The 22,565-nt window shown below is 40.6% G+C and overlaps 2 protein-coding genes across 3 annotated transcripts; both read right to left on the bottom strand.

Moving 5' to 3' along the window:
* Positions 1-370: 370 nt before the first annotated feature.
* Positions 371-7,617, bottom strand: LOC137282296 (uncharacterized). 2 transcript variants are annotated; one of them, XR_010956796.1, is made up of 5 exons: positions 7,367-7,578; positions 5,404-5,619; positions 3,684-3,917; positions 1,310-3,215; positions 371-829 (listed from the first exon to the last, which is right to left on the bottom strand). XR_010956796.1 is itself a non-coding variant. In XM_067814037.1 (4 exons), the coding sequence occupies exons 1-4, from the start codon at positions 7,434-7,436 to the stop codon at positions 2,956-2,958; spliced, it is 780 nt and encodes a 259-aa protein (XP_067670138.1). In that variant the 5' UTR covers positions 7,437-7,617; the 3' UTR covers positions 371-2,955. The 2 variants fall into 2 exon arrangements, 1 of the variants encoding a protein (XP_067670138.1); XM_067814037.1 differs by having other exon boundaries at positions 371-3,215; positions 7,367-7,617.
* Positions 7,618-10,222: 2,605 nt separating this feature from the next.
* On the bottom strand, positions 10,223-12,576 carry LOC137280797 (uncharacterized). Its single transcript, XM_067812001.1, has 4 exons — positions 12,550-12,576; positions 12,263-12,344; positions 11,505-11,741; positions 10,223-10,467 (listed from the first exon to the last, which is right to left on the bottom strand). Exons 1-4 carry the CDS (start codon positions 12,574-12,576, stop codon positions 10,223-10,225), a joined length of 591 nt encoding a protein of 196 aa, XP_067668102.1.
* Positions 12,577-22,565: the final 9,989 nt, after the last annotated feature.

Genomic DNA, 22,565 nt, shown 5'->3' with positions numbered 1-22,565 from the left:
GTGGCAAAGTTCCTAGCATTTCCTAGGCTGATAATCAAGATTAAGACTACTCTCCACATAACTGTTGTTGCTCTATGTAACTAGAGATGCAATGTTGATGGGAGTTCAGTTTATACACCTCAGAGAAAGACAACAGAAGATTTCCCAATGCTCTGGGTCAGAAAAGTCCATAAGCTTGTATAACAATGTAGTACCTTTCAGAAGTTTGTCCAGAACGCGTGTGTGTGCGTGCGTACAAGTGTGTTTGCGTGCGTGCGTATGTGCGCGTGTGTGTGTGTGTTTGTTTGTTTGTTTGAAGCTTTTTTTATTCGTGGCCTTAAAACATATATCTAACAACACTCCATCTTGTCCGGGACTAGTCTGAGTCGAGTTCAAACAAAAGAGTTTATTGCAAATGTGATACATTTCAAAGTTCAGAAAGAGTTCATGCGTTAATTATTATTAACAAAAACAATGTGTAAAAAATGCCATTTTTCGAAAGAGTTGCAAAACAAATTTACCTTAATCACTGTGTAGCCGTTATGGAAGTACGCTTATGACAGATCAATGTCAACTTCAACATTATAAGGACATCAAAGGAAGAAAACGTGCTGTAATTACGCAAGACAGTTTACAAAGACTAAATACAATATGAAATATTGATACAATAACATGTTATCAAAAGATACAACATACAACATACAAACTATATAACATACACATGTGAATATATAAAGACATCTGTATGCACACCGTTGCTGGAAAGTACCAAAGACACAATAGTCTTATGATGTGGACAAAAATGGAATTTTCCTTAAATGAAACATTCAATATGTATAATATAACAAGTCTAGAAATAAATATACTTTGTAGCTGCATTCGGTGACTGTCAAAAAGAATCAGCTTTAACATATTTCCTCAAACGGGAAACCATATGTTGACATATATACTACACATATACGAAATCTGATTACGTTCTATAAAATTAGGGTATTGAACTTTTCCAACGTTTGATAAGATGTCTGAAATGGCGAGAAATGTAAAGTGTAGGAAAGAGTAGTCAATTTAGCATGATAAAACGAGCGAAAACCTCCAACTCCCGGTAGGTTCAAGAGCAGGACCCAAGTTTACAGAAACTCATTTGGTGTTCTCTGCTGTGTGTAAATTGTGTTGTGTATTATTTTTCTAAAAAAATAATTAAAAACAGTGGGTAATAATCAGAAAGCGATTTGAGGATACATGTATGGACGAGGGACTGGACAGGATTTCACATCTATGTCAGTCATATATGTTCATCTTGGATAACACCCTGCAGACCATGGACAAACACAGCATTTGAGGAGCCCCCTTAATATACTGAAGGCATGTAAAATCTAAAGATGTATTAATGCATATAAAAGGAGAACTTTTAAGACACCAATTGCAGGATAAAACAATCACTGGTTAAACACTTTACCATTACCAAACAACTTTACAACAAATACACACTAAATAGACCATCAAAAAGAAGAAACGAAGCAAATAGTGGACTAATAATGTAAATAATGCATTATTAGTCGTATTCCTGAATGATGCATTCCTTTATGAGGGTGTGAATGAGTTTATTTTTACGCCGCTCTTACCAATATCCTTGCAATATCGCGGCGGGAGACATCAGAAATGGGCTTCACACACTGTACCCATGTGGGGAATACAACCCAGGTCTTCGGCGTGACGTTAACAACTAGACTACCCCACAGGTCCAATATATATTTATGAAGATTTTTATATTTATAAAAGAGGAAGCAGATGACACTGGCCCGTATTACAGAATGTGAGTCATTGTGAGCATGACGCGATATCGGTTTTGCAGTAGAGGAGTTTTACGCCACAATCATTAAAAAAGACCACACTGTGGTTGAACACATGAAAGGGGACTATTTACAACAGTGTAATGTCAGATGATCTTGAACCCATGTAGATTCAGGTTAGAATTGATCTTCAGTAATTTCAGCGTGTGACAAGGGATCGGGTGGTCAGGCTCGCTGGGTAACAAATGTCATCGTATCGCAGCTGCATAGATGTTCATGCTGTTGATCACTGGATTGTCTGGTCAAGACTCGATTATTTACTGACCACCGCTTTATAGCTGGAAGTTTGATGAATGCAGCGTAACATTATATTTAAATAAACATGACAAGGTAAAGTCCATGTAAATCGTTGTCAAAGCTCCTGAGAAATTTCTCAGATGAAGTCATTTTAAACATTTTCACACATGGACTTCACCACTAAAGTTCGGCTAATACCATGAGGTGACTTGAAAATGTGAAACAAAAGACGAAAAATGGCTTAAGAGAAATTAGCATGGGAAGATATGTGTTTGATGGTATATCACTTTCTCAGGTTTGTTTTCCAAATGTGAAAGAATGTTTGTAGATACAAGTCTTAAACTGTTCACAGTTATAAAAAACCATGCAGTTTACCAATGTTATCTGGGTACTGGTGCCCAGAACCAAAGTCAATTACTGAACTAATATCTCTAATCCATGTCAATTTGAGGCTTTGCAGTGCTTCTGTGACATCGGTTTTAATGTCTGGATAAGGCAATATTTTAAGAAGCGTTTACGGTTAATTGACAGTAGCATCCTCGTGGGATGCCACACAATTTATACACTTTTAATATGATAAGCTGAGTCATCGTCAATTGTTAGTCAGGCAACATAACTATGTGACTGTCTCTTGATGGCTTCAGCAACACCATAGTTTGCAAGACTGGCAACTGTATGTTCGGTTTACCTAAATTGACAATTCGACACTCACATTTGTTGACACGGAAATTGAACATCGCGATGACCAAAGCATTTTAGCATATTTGGTGGTATGGTGTGTTTAAGTCTGGTAAAGTACCTCTGAGATAAACAAAACGTTTCCACCTAGACGCTTTTGTTAACAGAACGTGTCCAACACGTATTTAAACGATCAGTTGTGGCTCTGGTGCTAATTGAAATGGTCTGTCAGGTCACAGGTGATCTTGCTGGAACACGTCTCGATGGTGTACTTGGTCCAGCCCACTGCTGTTGCTGCATATCCAGTGTTTGTTGTCAGGAGACAGTTGGGAGCAGCTGTTGGGTGGTAACTGAAACTCAGGCAAGGCTGAGACAAGTGACATCGGAGACCGCAGTCAGTGGCGGACGGGGCCGTGAGAGACGTCATCGGCGATGCTGATCTGTGGTTGCGTAGTTTTTGGTACTTTACTCCTGAGGAAAAGAATCAGCAAAAGGAACAGAATGGTGAACAATCAACACGGGGGAACAGTTTTGAGCGGTAATACCGGTATTGCAACCTTGATTTTACTCTCTGACTGTGCTATACACCTTGCTGCAATATTCATGAGTGCGATCTTAAACAACAAAGTAAATGTAAATGTGAATGTAAATGTTCTGCCAGGCACAAAGTGGATTTATGTAAGGGCTGAAGTAGATTTCTAAGCTGAAATATTACAACACACGGGTAATTCAACGAGAACAAATGCCCATATAAATCGTCCTAATCAATGAGTACACAAGTTGGGTAGGCAGCTACTTGTACGATTCGTGCTTCGTGTTACCATACAACAACGACTCCGGATGCTATGTCTAAAGCAGTCAATGTCGCGAGCATTGGTTGTTACACTAATCAATCGTAATGAAAAAAATACTTCCTAAATGATTGGGTAATTAAGTTACCATTTTGGGGTTGTGGACTTCCTTCAACCGCAAGCTCATCTAATGCTAGAAATCCAGTGATGTTTCTCCAGACCTTCACGAATCTGACTGATTGTTGGTGGGAACAGTTGAATGTGAAAGATTCCCCTCCTCCAATGTTGTCCGGGCACTGACCGCAGACAAAGACTACTGCATTCGGACAGATGATGCTATCATCGGGAGAAACACCCACGAATGCACTCCTCAGGTATTGCCCTGTTTGATACAATATTTACAATATATATTGTTATGAGAGTGTATTTTCTGTAAATTGTATTATCGATTAAGTAATAATTATTATTTGTGTCACAATGTTTAAAGTTTTGAATGAAAATTAATTTGGGTCACATTTCGTATCATAAATGTTCAGCACTTTTAGTATTTTGGCTACGGGCCTTTAACGTAGCGCTGTAGAGTTGTCTCCCTTGATTAATTGCTTACTCAGACTATAGTGCTATATAAAATGCAATTATACACACACACACACACACACACACACACACACACACACACACACACACACATATATATATATTCTGCTGGCAAAGGGGCCTGATGCTTGCGTGCCTGTTACACGTAGGATACAGTTATCATGTGTAGGAATGAGAAGCAGACACATTATTATGCATGGAATGAATAGAGAACACACTACCTACCATGTGCAGTAATGATTACTGAGTCGAGGACACACTATTTACCATGTGTAGTAATGAGCAGAGAACGCACTATTTATCATGTAATGGAATGAGTAGAGAACACTATTTACCATATGTAGTAATGAGAAGAGAACACTATTTACCATATGTAGTAATGAATAGAGAACAGACTATTTATTCAGTGATGGAATAAGTAGAGAACACATTCATTTTTTATCAAGTGAGGGAATGAGTAGAGAACACACTACTTACCATGTGTTGGAATGAGTAGGGAACACACTATTTATCAAGTGGTGGAATGAGTAGAGAACACACTATTTATCATGCATTAAGGGATGCTTTTAAATGATAATTCATTCCCCTAACTTCATGTTTCCGGATTTGTAAATAATTCTGCCTAGGTGCGATCAAGATCGTGAAGATCGTAAGGAAGGAATAACCTTGAATTCCAACGGAAGAAATTAGGAAATGCCAATCTATTCGTTGTAGGTTTGACGCCAGACATTTTCCGGTTCATAGAAACAAATAATTATGTTCTCTGACAGATAAAAAGTATGACAACAGCCTTGATTTGGTATGGACTAGTCGCCCAGTTGCCATAACCACATTCAGTTACCGATGTACCTAAACGTCCAGGTTGAAAATCTGTGCGTTGTTTCTTACGTTAGGATACGTGCCTTTTTACTGCTGGCTAACAACGGCTAAACTATGAGTTCTCTAGAAAGATATAAATTACGGAATTATACAAGGTATCATTTCAACAGTGTTGATATTAGCGGACAGAAGGACTCGTCCAAACACCTCCCGTTCAAATCGGATGGTCAGGCTCGCTGACTTGGTTGACACATGTCATCGGTTCCCAGTTGTGCAGATCGATGCTCATGTTGTTGATCACTGGATTGTCTGGTCCAGACTCGATTATTTCTAGATACTGGGTTGTCTGGTTTAATGGTTTTCTAGTTAGACTGGAATTCATCGGTCCGCTTTTGAGCCAAACGGACTATAAATTCAAGAACATGTTAGAAAAATAAGCAAAAAATACCCACCAGCGCTATAGCTTATGTCACTTGTGATGGTGATGTTATGGACTGTGTAGAAACCAAGAAGATCTCCTTGCCAGGAAGGGAGGGCTGTCCGAGCGGTGTATGTCGGATGTGTGCCAGAATGTCCGTCATTTCCATTAGCTGCCGTCCCATCACCTCCTGCATTGACTTTACTTGGCTTTCCCAGCATAATGTTCTCTGCCTTATTGAAAGCAATATCTGTAAGTGCAGAACATTGAAAACGCTTTGCATCTTTCTTCAAAACACTTCATGGAAAAATGCATTACGCCACATCTGCAATCTTCCAGCTATTTGCTGTGAGAACCAGTTGACATCAATTATCATACAATGGGTAGTGCTCTCGGTAGGATAAAGCCAACGGATATTTTCGGTATGCGTTGGGGTCATATACGGATACCGATGCAAATTAGAGAGGTCATATGCAAATGTTAGGGACTACTTTCACACTGTAAACAAACATGACGTCACGCTCATCTATCGGCGATCGTGTCCAGATTGACTGTCAATGTTTCTGGTGGTGTTAACGCGTTGTTTGGGGATTCAGTGACTGGTGGCAACATAACTGTAAACATTCTCCCAGCTAATACTTCACCACCACCGAAGCGCAGGCGTCTTGCTATCATTGACTCGGACAGCTGCCAGGAAAATCTCGAATGAACTGTTTGACACTCTGTCAGTTGACAAGTGCGCTTGCGAAATGCGAACATTATATTTCTTGTTCAAACGTTTTACTGAAATTTTCCCACATTCCACACGTGTATTTTGTCATTTTTCAACCTAAGTTAATATTTGTTGACAACAATTAGCACTTTAACATAAAAGCTGACTGGGAACTACATGACGTAACGCAATCAAATGAGTGATCAGTAGAAAAATACGTCACCGAACTTGTGACGTCACGTATTACTACGCACATATTTGTGCCGTCATAGATATGCTGGCACATCTCAGGAAGTTTAGGTTTATGACCTGTGGAAAATGAAATCACATTTGTTTAAAACTTTTACAGGAAGAATGAAAAATGAAAATTTTATGAAAATTGGGGTATCATACTCGAGTGTTTTGGGGGATGGTTAATATCCTGCACAGGGAATAAACACTATGCAGTCAGCTCCCTAAGGCTTGCTAAATACAATGTTTATTCCCAATGCAGGATATTAACCATCCCAAACACACCCACTCGCGTGATAACCTATATTTGCTAACTGAAAACCAAAGACTATATAAAATGTCAGTCATATATGGCGAAAGTGATTGTACTTTCATATGGCCCTCGTATCAAAGCACTTCGCTTGCTCAAGGCGCGACGTGCATAACTATATATCCCCGGTCATTGGATACTAACCTAGTTTCCGACACTTTATCAACTCTCTGGGAAGTATAAAACGTGCGGGACGAACTGAATACTCTCATTGACAGCACATCCTCACAGGTACCCATTTTATAGCTGGGCGAACGAATTTAGACAATGTGGATCTATGTAGCTCGTAAAATGATACTGCCAGTGTGCCCACCCCTTAAGCAGAACCTAGAATCCTCCACTATGGACCGAACGGGTTGCCATTGCGTCCCACACGTAATGTTAAAATACCCCGACAGTTTGGGTCGGATGTTTAGCTCTCATAAAGATCAACATCTTAAAAAACAATTTTTTTGGCCATGACGTTTTCGGATTTTCGGATTTCAGTTTAAGGTTAACAACAGTTAACATATTTTTACTATTTCATACAGGTAAATTTGCAGAAGAATCAAACAACGTATTATTGTAAAGTGTATGTGTTTTATAGATATAAAAACGGCAGGTGAAATGTGACAATCATATACTACATATATCTTGTTGAACGATAGAGAAGAAGACCAAGGCATGATATACCACACTCGTAAAATGTCACTGGAATACTACATAAGGTGGCATAAAATCATATTCACTCACTCCTTCACTCACCTGGTACCAGAAAAAAACAAATTCCAACGACAAGGCGATTCAGCAGCATCTTTAGGTTTAGAAGACCCATGTGACACCAACAGGGATGTGTCGTGACGTCGTCAACGTAGTTAGCTTTAGCTGTTAGGTTCTGTAGATTTAACAACGAATACCCAAGTTCAAGTGTAAGCCAACACAAGGAACACTTGCTGTCAGTGTTTTGCTGCGAAGATGTTTCACTGCTTGACGAGTATTAGATGAGCCAGCGCAGTGAACGCGTGACAAGCAGGCGGGGCAAGTAATCTGGACGAATACACTTGGCTGCTACAGGTAGATTGGCGATTAAGCACGTACAATACATGCTGATCGTGGTGTGAAATCAATACCGCTACTGTTTAACACTTGTCTCGTAGAGCGATTTAGTTAATTAAAACACCACCACGACACGATTCGAACGAGGAAATTGAATTTTTCAATATTTAGACGATAACCAGTTTCCCTCTTGTTTCAAATGAAATGTTCTGGAAGGCATTCCAATATATGCAAATCTGGGTCATTTGTCAAGCCGTGGAACATCTCATACTTGTAAAGTGATATCATCTTTCGATGCTTAGAAGCTGTGCGGATTGGACCGAAACGGAAAGAAGAGGCTCACGAATCAAGAGGAGTAATTTGAATTCCATCTGTTTTTGTTAACAGTAGAATGACTGTATGCATTGTTCAGTATTTGCGATGATGTATTATCATATCATGAATAATCAAATTAACAATTACTATTCGTAACAATCCTTTGTGACTCAAATCCAGTTAAGGTGCTATAAACAGCTGCTACTGTCGTTTCGATCTGACATATTCGATGACTGTAATTAGTCCTTTGAGCAGAAAGGTATCTCAGTTTCTGCAATTAATCATGTTTCTTTGAGGGGGCATGTTTAGAAGTTGATCAACAGACATGGGCAAACTGTATGGATGAATATCTGTATTAGCCTCGTTTCACCTGAATGAAGGAGTTCTTCGCCCATTACGTTTGTCTTACTAAATTATGTTTGAAACAATGACTTAGATGAAACCAGAGTTGCAATGAGACTAATATTTTCGAGGCGGAAACCGAAACGATCGAAAGAACGAAGAAATCTTTTAACCCAACAGGTTAATTCATCGTTGTATCTCAATAAGTACAGTGGAAACTGTCTAAACCGGCACTCATCGGGATTGAAGAAATAGTCCTCTTTAGACAGCGTTTTGAATTGTAGATAAATTTTAAATGTACAAGTAATGTGTAGGATTGACATTTTATGCTGGTGTTTACAATTGCCGGATTGGACAGATGCCGGTTTTGACAGCTTCCACTGTATATCCTACAGTACACAAATTTGCAAATGTGGCGTGAACAATGTACTTGTCCTCTTTTAAACGTGACAAATGATCACACACACATGATCTTTTAATGTTTGCATTACATTTGTGTAGAACCGTTTGTGTATAACTGACTACTGATTTTTAATTCTCCATCCCGGTTTTCATATCGCATGATGAAGTGACACATGTATACAGGGGAAGCTGTCTAAACCGGCTCTCATCAGAACTGAAGAAATAGTCCGGCTTAGATAGCGCGATTGAGAACTGATGATATATGTAAGTCAGTGTTAGGACTGAGACTTTATGCCGCCTTTTACAGATGCCGGTTTTGACAACTTCCATTGCAACGTGTTTCACAAAAGTCAGATCCTGCAAGTTATAAGTGCAAATGGTGGAATTATAAGACTGTCCATCTCCTTTGCCATTCTCTATCTGGAGTAACTTGAGTACAACGCAAAATACCGATGTGTTAGTGTCGGTGGACTGTAAAGATGCTTGTACGTTTTGCAGTGAAAATGTATTGAGGTTTGCGTGTATCAGCAAGCTGATATGGCTACTAGGTAAATTTGGAAGAAGTAACCAGAGAATTGTGCTGCCTATCAGTACTTCCCTGGATTCTCATTTACAAATATCTCACCGTAAACTGACAAACAGGCTCAGTGATGAACTTTTGACGACACAATGAAGATTATTTTGATGGAAATGAATCAACTTCATGGGTATAAATGGCATTGTTATGTTCTTCGGCAGACATCTGAAGATAATAACCAGATAACCAGGACATTTGTATAGCGCTGGTCTCGACATCTCATGGACATGGTCAAAGTGCATACAATAGTTTAAGTCAGTTTCAGTATCTCCCAAAGTGCTAGAACTGGACATGAGCCTTAAAAAGTCAAGCGACGTAGAACATCTCAGGTCATAGGAAAGAAGAGCTGACGCAGACTGAAAAGTTCTGGCACCAAATATTTTTTATCTTGCTGAAAGGAACACTAAGGAGGAACTAATCAGCTTCGCGTAGGCCTCGAGAAGGTTTCCTGGAGGCTTCGCGTAAGCCTCGTGTAGGCTTCGTGGAGGCTTCGCGTAGACTTTGTTCAGGATAGCAGACAGATGTAAGTCTGTAAGTGGAGATGTCCCTTGAACAGTCAGGAAAGATGCTAAGGTGCAACCAAGAGCTATGTAAAAGACATAACGAAGACATATAAGTCAATTACTCAAGAAGTAGTGTACTTGCAAAAAATAACACTTCTTGGCAGATTTATTCATAGTGATGTACACATTAACATTTATGAAAATGGTGAAAAATATTTCCATTTATGAAGGACTATTGCACATTAATAGCAATTTTATTTAAAATTTGCAGGATTGATATATGAAGATAATCTGTTATCGTATGCTTACAATACACTCCGTCCTCAGAGTGAGAAGAGACATGTGACATTGATGATACTGTCCGTTCAAATTCACGCGACAAAAAGTAACATAATTTATGAGAGCAATGCGTTGCTCTGTCTTTAATTAAAATTGACACGTGACATTGCTTGAACACTTCTCGATGGTGTACTTGGTCCATCCCACTGCTGTTGCTGCATCTCCTGGGTTCGTTGTCAGGAGACAGTTGGGAGCAGCTGTTGGGTGGTAACTGAAACTCAGGCAAGGCTGGGACCAGTGACATCGGAGACCGCAGTCAGTGGCGGAAGCAACTGTGAGAGACGTCATCGGTGTTGAAATCATGGAGTTGAACACTTTAGTGTACTTAGTTCCTAAAATCAGAGCAAACTGGTGGTGGATAAAGAGCTAAGTACTTCGGAACTCAAACTGAACGCAATAAGTCTAACAAAGTCAGCTGAAATCTATGTTTCTTTTCTTTTCATCTTCAAGACATAAAAGTCGGGCATTATTCTCTTAAAACATTCCCGAAGCGCTTTCATGGATATATGGGCACAACATACAGTTAATCATGCACACATTCCTTTCACAGACATCTTAGAAATTGATGCGATGGCACTTGCTTGAAAACGATATTAGAATCTATGTCAAAACGTCGCCTACCACAGAATATATGAAGTATATATAAAAATTGTCAACATTGTTTATGCATGCATGTATTTGCAGCAGTATATTTGCTTTAATAAGTGAATTTAATTACGATGAGTAAACTGACTTGAGTCACGTAAGAATTATACTCCTGAAGTAAATTTATACCTGCCACAGTATTTTGATCTTTGGTTTGTTCGTGTAAATACGTTTATTGTATCGTGTCTTGAAATGGACTAATATGTCATAATTATTATAGGTGTTTCATTGGAATCTACGTGTTTCCATAATCCATTTTTGTTGATCTTATTTAAGGTCGTTTTGTACGACCATGTTTGACGAAGTTACGTCCGTCAAGTCAGTTTGACGGCAGTAATTCATTTAGAGGTTTTACATATTATATCAAGTATTCAGATTGTCTTTTCCTTCTTTTCAGCACCAATACATTTAAAACATTGTTCTAAAGTTAACCAAAGTATTGTGGGTATGTGCCCCAGTCCACCAGGCACCTGGTAAGAATGGGATAGCTACATTAACTCTGACCGCCTGGTAGACAGCACGGGTTGTACATTCCTCAGGGAGTTCAAATGCGATGTGCCGTTGTGATGAACAACCTATGGTCGACGGAGAAAACAGCACCTTTGAGTAGTTGTATTAGATATCCGCGCAACACAAATGATATTATAATCATAACAGAGTACACTAGAGTAGTTAGAAATTTCTTTTACAAGAAATTTGTAGCAACCTTGTAAAGATACATTACCATTTTGATTTGTTGGCGTGCCCTCAACTTCAATCTCCGAAATATCCATATAATCATCAGTGACATGTCTCCAGACCTTCACGAATCTCACTGGTCGTGGATGGGAACAAGTAAACGTGAAGGTTTCTCCTTGACCAACTACCTGTGGACACTGGCCGCAGATGAAGATGTCCACACCTGGGCAGCCGATGCTGTCATCCGTGGACACACCCACATACGCACCTCCCAGATAATGGCCTGTTTAATACACGATTTATCAGTGGATTTATACTCAGTGTGCCTGTTAACAACGAAGAATCTGGGTTAGAAGTGATCTTAGCAACCAATGCTTGTCGTAAGAAGTGATTATTTTAACAGGATTGGTTGCTAATGCTCTCTGACTGGAGTGGCACATCATCGCATTAAAGTTGTGTGGCACGAAGCTCATATTGTATGGTCTGGCCCGGATTCAGAGTTTTCACCCAGCACATGCTCATATTGGATGATCTGGAGCAGACTCAGAGTTTTGATCCGATGATCAACTGCATGAACATCGATCTGCGCATTTAGGATCCGATGACATATGTCAACCAAGTCAGTGAGTCTGACCACCAGATCTCGTTTGTCGCATCTTACGACAAGCATAGTCGCCTTTTATAGCAAGCATGGGTTGCTGAAGGCAATATCCTCACCCGGGCATTCACGGGTAACCTTTGAAGTACATATGGATTAATGGTAGTGTACTTCTGCGATTACAGCTCAGAAACAAAGGAACTTACCAAAGTCATTGCTGAGGTCACTTGAGACTGAGATATTATGAACGGTGTACAACCCCTGCAGATCTCCATGCCAGTAGGGGTTCTTATCAGAGTAGATTTCAGCTGTTAACTACTGACCTCCCGTCTCTTCATTGAACATGTCACTCCATATACTAGGCTTGGCTAGCATTATGTTTTCTGCCATCAGGGATATCTGAAAATATAAGAATCTCAATCAGATACCCATTATGTAAAGGCCTTTAAGGAAAGAAGGAAATGTGTTTCCTTATGTTAGCTGGAGATATTACCTGTATACTAGGCAATATTCCTGCCATAGTGTCACGGTCTGTAAATAACTGAGTCAGGACCAGACAACCTAGTGACCAACAGCATGAGCATAAATCTACGCAATTGGGATGCGATAACAGGTCCCAAGCAAGTCAGCGAGCCTGACCTAGTAGTCGTCTCTGAGGCCAAGAAACTTAAAACATCAGGTTCTTCTACCACTTTGAAAAGTATAATTCTTCACAAGGCACATTTTTAAATTGCAATTAAAGGTCTTCTAGTTTTAGTATAAATATCAACAGTTGAGAAAACGCAAGTCGACTAGCTGTCGTCCTGTATGATAAGATTGGACTCTTCCTCGCAAGAGTTTTAATATGACAACCATACGATGCAATGAGTAAAGCATACCCTCGATACATGCTTAATCCACGATAGCCTGTAAACTCTCCATGATAGTGTATTTTTTGTGAAGTAAGATCACAACAGGTTACATACCTTTTAGAAATATATAACATAGTAAGACCAGTAGCGTCAAGCTCCTTAATGTCATCGTGATTGCCTCCGAATGATTTCGGAGCGTTTGTTACAATGACGTTTTGCGAGAAATCTCCAAGTACAGTGATTAATTACAAATCCAAATCAATGGAATGTTAATTGTACAGACTAATCTACTGATCGAAATGATGTTTTCACACGTGTCACTTTGAGTACAAACACATCAGGATAATTTTGTTAAACCCTTCATACTACTCAGAAGCTTGCATCTTTTGATTTGCACAGACAGCTGGGCAATAAAGTCGGTGGAAAGGGAAGCAGCTGTTGTCCGAACTATTCACTATTTTGACGACTTTACGCTATTCACGGAACTCGAGTGTGTAGTTGTGCCACAAAACAAATAAATGGTTCATCAGGGTCGTTTGTGCGGGCGAAAAGAACCACTCTCCTTTAGGATTTCAACTACGAGCGCCACTCGTACCTACAGCATAAGAGGCACCGCACCGGAATCACCGTAAATGACAATATTTAACATGACATACATTTTGGAAGCGAGTGTTTCTTTGCCGGTAGGATCAATATGGTTGAATATTAAGTCCTGGTCGGATTTGCCTTTTAGCGTCAACAAACTGTACATAGAATCCAGTTGTATAATCAATAAGGACATCTTTTATAACTGTATGATTAACACAGATTGATAGGGGCTGTAGCATTGACAGGGGTTGAAGTACCGTGAAACTATTGACCCCCTTATTTCATTCTAAGAATATTTACGTCTACCTTCGTGTTAATAGTCGGCTCTAAGAGAGCTTCGGAAATCTAGGCCCCGGTTACACTGGTTATTAGTGCACTGACAGTCCTTGCACCCGTGATTGTGTCATGAAATGGTTTTACGTCTTCACTCGACCGAATTATGATTCATAATCTGTTAGCATAATATCAATACTCGTTTTTGTAAAACAGGCCGAGCGACGCATGACATGTCGATTGACTGAAATACACGCTAAATTTTCAACGGCTATTGAACCTTAAAATGCAGACAGCTTTCCTATTATATATTATCATTATTTGACGATAAAAAATGGAGAATAGGTTTGTTAACTACGAAACAATGGCACCAGGAGTAATGTTTTTCGGTCCTTTTGGAATTCTCCAGTATTGGCTTCAGTCAAAGCAAACAAATCACAAATCAGCACATCATGAAAAGTCTTGTTTCAAAGTTCCTCAAATCTGTACAATTTCCATGCTGAAGAATACCTGTAAAAATCGATAATCGCGTAGGACACTGTGTCATGCTCGCTGACAGAAGCCCTTGTATGCAAGTGCGTAGGTCGATGTTCATGTTATAGATCACTTTAGTGTTATGTATATTGTCCTAACTAAACGCAAAATAATGTTATTTACCGTGGGCTTTAAGATCGTATTCATTATACATTGATACATAACCTATGTTAAATCTGGGATTACACTTTCTTAGTAAAGTACAAATTGCAGTACGCTTTTTGAGGTGAACCCCATCCGGGATTCGAACCCAAACTCTCACAGTCAGGCACCTAGTCGCCAGCACATAAAGTCAGTCGCCTAACCCGCTCAGCCACCACGACTTCCACAAAATGAAAGTCGGACAACTGGTAGCGTAGACCGCTGACTTTGCGTACCCCTCTAATAAGTTTGCTGGCGATTAGGTGCCTGACACTGAGGGTGTCGGTTCGAGTCACATATGGTCCCGGACTCAAAAACAAAGTACTAGAATTTGTGCTTACTGAGAAAGTGAAATCCCAAATATATTAACATATGTTACAATGGATCGCTTTCTATATGGCATTGTGTAAGGACATTGATATATTTTGAAAGAAATGACAACCACTTTCATATTCCGTAACAATGTCTGGTAATATCAAACTATTCTTCATCCGCTTCCTTCTGATTATTTTAGCTGGTGACCATGTACAGAATCCATAAATTATGTTTATACATGTACTACCTTCTGAAGAAGTGTAGTGGGGCCACGATGACTTGTTTTTGTTGTTGGTCTTACGATCTCTCACGTAGGACAAAATATCTCCTGCGAAGGGTGTAAGTATCTACTTAGTTACTTTCTCTCCTAAGTAGGAGATAGTAAGGCCCACGTAGGAGATACTAGGTCCTACGTAGGAGATATCCGCTTAGGAGATGCTAGGTCCTACGTAGGAGATATCCACTTTGGAGATGCTAGGTCCTACGTAGGAGATATCCGCTTAGGAGATGCTAGGTCCTACGTAGGAGATATCCACTTTGGAGATGCTAGGTCCTACGTAGGAGATATCCACTTTGGAGATACTAGGTCCTAGGTAGGAGATATCCGCTTAGGAGATGCTAGGTCCTACGTAGGAGATATCCGCTTCGGAGATACTAGGTCCTACGTAGGAGATATCCGCTTATTAGATACTAGGTCCTACTTAGGAGATATCCGCTTAGGAGATACTAGGTCCTACGTAGGAGATATCCGCTTAGGAGATACTAGGTCCTACGTAGGAGATATCCGCTTAGGAGATACTAGGTCCTACGTAGGAGATATCCGCTTAGGAGATACTAGGTCCTACGTAGGAGATATCCGCTTAGGAGATGCTAGGTCCTACGTAGGAGATATCCACTTTGGAGATGCTAGGTCCTACGTAGGAGATATCCGCTTAGAAGATACTAGGTCTTACGTAGGAGATATCCGCTTAGGAGATGCTAGGTCCTACGTAGGAGATATCCACTTTGGAGATGCTAGGTCCTACGTAGGAGATATCCGCTTAGGAGATACTAGGTCTTACGTAGGAGATATCCACTTTGGAGATGCTAGGTCCTACGTAGGAGATATCCGCTTAGGAGATACTAGGTCCTACGTAGGAGATATCCGCTTAGGAGATACTAGGTCCTACGTAGGAGATATCCGCTTATTAGATACTAGGTCCTACGTAGGAGATATCCGCTTATTAGATACTAGGTCCTACGTAGGAGATATCAGCTTAGGAGATACTAGGTCCTACGTAGGAGATATCCGCTTAGGAGATACTAGGTCCTACGTAGGAGATATCCGCTTAGGAGATACTAGGTCCTACGTAGGAGATATCCGCTTAGGAGATACTAGGTCCTACGTAGGAGATATCCGCTTAGGAGATACTAGGTCCTACGTAGGAGATATCCGCTTAGAAGATACTAGGTCTTACGTAGGAGATATCCGCTTAGGAGATACTAGGTCCTACGTAGGAGATATCCGCTTAGGAGATACTAGGTCCTACGTAGGAGATATCCGCTTAGGAGATACTAGGTCCTACGTAGGAGATATCCGCTTAGGAGATACTAGGTCCTACGTAGGAGATATCCGCTTATTAGATACTAGGTCCTACGTAGGAGATATCCGCTTATTAGATACTAGGTCCTACTTAGGAGATATCCGCTTAGGAGATACTAGGTCCTACGTAGGAGATATCCGCTTAGGAGATACTAGGTCCTACGTAGGAGATATCCGCTTTGGAGATACTAGGTCCTACGTAGGAGATATCCGCTTATTAGATACTAGGTCCTACGTAGGAGATATCCGCTTAGGAGATACTAGGTCCTACGTAGGAGATATCCGCTTAGGAGATACTAGGTCTTACGTAGGAGATATCCGCTTAGGAGATACTAGGTCCTACGTAGGAGATATCCGCTTATTAGATACTAGGTCCTACGTAGGAGATATCCGCTTAGGAGATACTAGGTCCTACGTAGGAGATATCCGCTTAGGAGATACTAGGTCTTACGTAGGAGATATCCGCTTAGGAGATACTAGGTCCTACGTAGGAGATATCCGCTTAGGAGATACTAGGTCCTACTTAGGAGATACTAATTCCTATGTAGTAGATAGTAACGCCAAATAAAAAAAATCACCGTGGCGATTCCTTAGCTTTCCGTGTAGATAAAAAATAAAATACATGTAATATTACGTTATAATTTGGATTTTTAATTTTTATAACGGCACGAATAGGATTTTATGGCACTTGATCTGTAATTGAGTAAATTCCATTTACATCAACCATTGCAATTTCAATTTTCTTTACGGTGTTTACTGCTCGTTTAAATTCGTTATTTATCCTTATGTTTTACATTTTGTCAGGTTTGACATTAGTTTTCAACCAAACAAATCCAAACAAAGTTTGTTCTTAGGTATCAATAAATCACTCAGACACGTGATATGAACTTCAAACCTGTTGGTCAAACCTAGCACCGAAAGAAAATATGTTTACGAGAAATCACAATGGCTTGCAATCAAAATGCAAATATTCTTGGTGCGGCATGAAAGGTCTTAATGGTTGTCATGCTCAATCCATTATTCTTATGTTTCCTGGTTTGTCTTTTCACTGTATCACATCCATTTGTGAAGTGATTTGTCGACCGGGAAGACAGAGTCATCATGTGCATTGCATGATGACGGAATGAACAATTTAAGCAAGGTCCTTGTTAAGCACAATCCCTATGAGTATAGTGTGTTGTTCAGTGTGTTGTTCAGATCCTGAACCAATGGATCATTGCTATCCACTTATCCACTATCCATATTTCACTGTCTGCTTCTGCTACACCAGTAGGGACGCATGCAGCTATTTTAGAAAAGGGGTGCGCACTATTGAGAAAGAGGAGATGGGGTGGGGTAGGGTTGGTGCACACTTCATTTTCACTCGAGTTTCAATGGTCATTTAACAAATGTTTCGGACAAAAGGGGTGATGTGCATCCCCGCATTACATTTGCGGAAGGTCTTTCCTTACTGCTGTAGCCGCATGAAAACTACAACCCATATGCCTCTCAGCCGTGCTACATACACTAAACACCAAAAGAAATGTTATCTTTGCTCCTTAATGACGGAGGTACGTATCTTCAGCTACCTTTGTGATGCGTGGACGTCCATCTATTGGTCTGTCCACGGAGACCCCAGTCTTTCTACAGCGCTGAATAAGACTTGTAAGCGTAATACAGAGGCATCCGAGGGCGTTGGCAACAGCATTTTATGTCGACCTCATCTACACCACCCCAGTGGCTCATTGTCTCTCTTCAGCTGTTACGCGTATTTCTCGTACTTCTGTATCACATCATATATTATGATCTCTCTTTATACCCTATAGGATGAGTCGACACGTGAAATGGATGCAAAAACTTCTTTGATACCTTTTGGCGATTGGCATTGCTAAGTGTAAACGGAAAATTGGAAAATGGTACTTTTCAAGCATAAATGTTAACAAAGATAATTTTAGATGTTACTGAACATTCTTGCACAATATCAAAGATACGTTCTAGTTGTTTTCATTAATGCAAATCAGCAGAAAACGTTTTGAAAGACTAAAATCGTATGAGTAGTTCTTTTATAATTTTACACCTTCAATTTTTTTTATCTTTATCTCAAAGCAGAATTTTATTTCAACCTTTCTTTAGACATCTATATCGCTTACTGGTGTATTTTTCTGCAGGGTCGAAAATAGTATAATTTCATTCTTGTTGTAAAGATGTATTTCACCTAAATATGAATGCACGTCAGAATTTATGTCGTGTTTCTCTCTTGTTCAGCTTTCCTGTAAACTTTTGAGTGTTATGAATTTACTTTACAATGCATCAGCTCATATGTCAACAGTACCTTTAAACAGCACCAAATCAGTTAACTGAAGTAAGTAGCTACACTTACACTAGTGAGTTTAAACTTTTGATGGGTAGTATACTACCGACAGAAAATAAGGGAACCAAGAAATTGAATGTAGATGACTTTGACTGTGACAGGGTCCGTTATCGTGGCGTATCTCCCAAACGCAACATCCAGTGACAATGGAATTTCGCATAATGCATGCCCAGCACGTGCTACACGCGCACACAGAAGTTAATTCCTGTAAATGTACTGGAGAAGTCGCAATCACTTATGCAATAGAGATTGACACTTACTGAAAGAAATGCCTCCGAGGCAGTATCTCGGTGAAGCAACAAAATGGAGAATTGTGGGGATGATAGAGGGGAGGGGGGCGGCATCATTATGTGAAGTTGCCCGGCAGATGGGTAAATCAAAAAGTGTAATTTCACGCCTGTGGGATAAGCACCGTCAAATGGGTGGGGTTGCAACGAGACCTGGGCGTGGTAGACCAAAATCAACGACACCACGACAGGATCGTCTCGTTACGTTAATTGCTCTACGCGATAGGTTTAAATCGGCCCCTGCCATCAATAGAGAATTCCGCACACTCACTAGAAGACGCATTTCAACCTCAACCGTTAAAAACCGACTCTTTCAAGCTCGTCTGAAAGCAAGACGGCCTTTTAAGGGTGTAACCCTTTCAGCTCACCATAAGCGCCAAAGATTGGCATGGGCTAGGCAGCATCAGGGACGGGCTATGCGCCACTGGCGTAACACCATGTTCTCTGATGAGTCAAGGTTTTGCCTACGATTCACAGATGGCAGAAAACATTGTTGGCGTCGGAGCAGGGAGCGATATGCCAGAGCAGCAATTCTTGACCATGATCGATATGGAGGTCGTCGTGTCATGGATTACACATGACAGACGATCAGATTTGGTCATCATTAACGGAGCCATGACTGGTCAGCGATACGTTGACCAAATATTGCGTCCTGTTGTGGCTCCATTATCTAGAGTTATCGGCCGAAATTTTGTATTCCAAGATGATAATGCCAGACCACATCGGGCCCGAATTGTCTCCGCTTATCTCCGACAAGAAGATATCCAGACATTGGACTGGCCCTCTAAGTCCCCAGACCTGTCCCCAATTGAACATCTGTGGGACGTTCTTGGTCGAAAGGTGTACGCCAGGGACCCAGGACCCGCCAACCTGGCCCAGCTTGGTGCAGCTCTACAAGAGGAATGGCGGGCAATACCACGGGCAACCATCCGGAAATTGATTAACAGCATGCCATCAAGGTGCCGTGAATGTGTTGCCCAACATGGTGGACACACCAGCTATTGAACTAACGCCTAAAATTGATTTGGATATTTAAAGCAGTTTCAAATTCGCTATTATTTCATTAGTTCCCTTATTTCTTGTCGGTAGTATATATATTGCGGTAGGTGCAAGAATGGATGCTCATATGATGTCTGGATTGTCCTGTCCAAACTCAATTATTTATAGACCGCCGCCCTATAGCTGGAATAAAGTTTTGCGGCATTCACTCACTCGGGTATCATGATCAATGATCTGTCATTTTTGTGGTGGCTATGAATTTTGCAAACACGATCACACATCGAAAGATTCGTCTGATGCTCTTTGAATTCATTGTAGTATGATTTTATGATTTCTCAAAACTGTAGAAATGTAGCACAAAAGGCTGGTACAGGGGGAATATTGCTCAACAAAATGGAAATGTGATCGCATATCTCCTGTCTCCGTTCAATAAAACATTTTGCTATAAACAACATGATACCACACAGAAACTATTAAGTTTCAACATCAGAGACCCAGCTGTGTTTCCAGCACTGCACCGAGACGTTTAAATAGATTAAAGATGTTTCAGAACGTGTTTGTTCAACTGCGAAAGGCATTATCGTATTTCGTTTGCGTATATATAGTTCTGATCACCAAACCCTTTCATTAAACGAATGACGTATTCTGTCTTGAGTAGTGTCTCTTGAGTATAAGAATATAAGAGACCTTCAGATATTGAGGATCACATGCATTAATTATCACTTTGATTGATGAGGTCTGTGGCAGTGTGTGCACACATTATAGCGTTGGTTTCGTTACATTCCGTTGGTTACATTGTTTTTGCCAAGAGCCAGTAGATTTAAAACATATTGCCATTTAGAAAGACATGAACCAGTTTACACCTACCAGAGGAGATATGGGATATTTTTATAGCGCACAAATCCACGAACTAGTGCATGCTCAAGGCGCTTTTATTTTTCCCTCGGTCACAGGATGTCAATCTCCACAGCACATCGTATTTCAGTCTCAACTCCCTGGGGATCATACAACTCTTGCCGCCACTTGGCGCACCGAGTTTATTGAGGCTCCCTCTTGGAGTACCCATTCACAGCTGGGTGGACTGGGACACATAGTCACAGTACTTTGTCCACGTTCACTGCACGTTACTGTACCCGCAACTAGGTGTATGCACGTATTCATGTGGCCACCATCTACCGACGGATTCGTGGGTACTTTTAAGTGCACAGGGTTGTATGCTGTACGCTAGGGGTTGTGACAACACGAAAAGGGTCTGCACACAAAGTTGACTCCAAGGTTTTTACACCCGGTCAAAGTAGGGCTCGATCCCGACATCGCAAGCTCGCTGGATCACTAGCCTGGCGCATTAGCCAACTCGACCGACATGCCACCACAAAACGCTGTGATTTAGATCACCATTTGTCTTACTTTGATGTTTATGAAAACTGCAGGAGCTGAGCGGGCCGGAGAGCCGACTTTGTATGATGGCAGTTCGGGGCCTGACTGAGGGTGTGGGGTTCGAATCCCAGGTGGGACTGAACCAAACAAAAAGACTGGAATCATTTTTTTAATAAGAATATGTAAAAGTAACATTTCAGTAGAATTTTCTACTACTGTTTCCAATCTGCGCCCTATTCACGAGCTCATTCATCACAATCCACTGACGTGTAGCCATAAAATAGAGGACAAGTATCAATGCTTATGCACTTTGCAGTACATATGTATACATAAAGGGTTCGTGTTCCTGCCCCAGTCACAGATCTCACGGTAGAAAAATCATATCACGTATGTGCTTGTAGTGCGCTAACTTACACAAGGCATAGTGTGCACTATAAACCAAGCTGCGGTCTCCCACCAGGTACCCATTCACTGCTGGTTAAACAGAGTCACTCGCCTTAAGGTGAGGCAGCATGTGTTAGATGTCCTTCTTACAGTCTCTTTGTCAAATGTAATACTTCCGTGCTACTTTTTATCCTTTTTCTGTGATAATCTAGTTATTATACTGTTCTTTGTTTTTGGCAGTGGTTTACATTCCAATTGTATCCATTATGAATTCATAACCTTCAAGTCACGATATGGCTGAAACATTGCCAGTGTGACCATAACTTTTAGCTCACTCAATCACAGACTGAATGGGGAAAAGACTCTCAGGGTTCAAGCTACCAATCATGCCCCCGATCCAAAGACTTGGATCGCTACTGAAATTCTACTGATCTGTGACCTCCACCCTTAGCACTAGGTACGATTTACCTGCAGATTGGTTTGGTTTGGTTATGTTTAACGCCCCACTCAGCAATATTCCAGCTATGTGGCGGCAGTCTGTAAACAATCAAGGTTGGACCAGGCAACCCAGTGATCAACATCATGACATCACGTACGCAACTGCCATACGATGACATGTGTCAACCAAATCAGGGAGCCTGACCACACGATCCCGTCAGTCGCCTCTTACGACGAGCAAGGGTACCTGAAGACCAATTCTACCCCGGATCTTCATGGGTATTTCTTTCAACTATTCATACTCCACATTATTATCAGGATATCACATTCTAGAATCCATCTCAAATAGTTGACGTAAGACGTTTTGAATAAAAAAGTTGAAATCAAATA

Source organism: Haliotis asinina, chromosome 4, assembly GCF_037392515.1.
Source record: "Haliotis asinina isolate JCU_RB_2024 chromosome 4, JCU_Hal_asi_v2, whole genome shotgun sequence".
Classification (NCBI taxonomy): domain Eukaryota; kingdom Metazoa; phylum Mollusca; class Gastropoda; order Lepetellida; family Haliotidae; genus Haliotis; species Haliotis asinina.
The sequence above is the reverse complement of the archived record's forward strand: the minus strand, read 5'-3'. Positions and strand labels throughout refer to the sequence as shown.

What these genes read in the sequence shown, in the direction of transcription:
- LOC137282296 (XM_067814037.1), bottom strand. Translation starts at nt 7,436, where the DNA reads ATGGGTCTTCTAAACCTAAAGATGCTGCTGAATCGCCTTGTCGTTGGA. An exon ending in TGACATAAGCTATAGCGCTG is followed by an intron (nt 3,918 to 5,403) that starts GTGGGTATTTTT and finishes TGTATCAAACAG; the next exon opens with GGCAATACCTGAGGAGTGCA. An exon ending in AAGTCCACAACCCCAAAATG is followed by an intron (nt 3,216 to 3,683) that starts GTAACTTAATTA and finishes TCTTTTCCTCAG; the next exon opens with GAGTAAAGTACCAAAAACTA.
- LOC137280797 (XM_067812001.1), bottom strand. Translation starts at nt 12,576, where the DNA reads ATGGCAGGAATATTGCCTAGTATACAG. An exon ending in GAATATTGCCTAGTATACAG is followed by an intron (nt 12,345 to 12,549) that starts GTAATATCTCCA and finishes TACTCTGATAAG; the next exon opens with AACCCCTACTGGCATGGAGA. An exon ending in CACGCCAACAAATCAAAATG is followed by an intron (nt 10,468 to 11,504) that starts GTAATGTATCTT and finishes CTCTGATTTTAG; the next exon opens with GAACTAAGTACACTAAAGTG.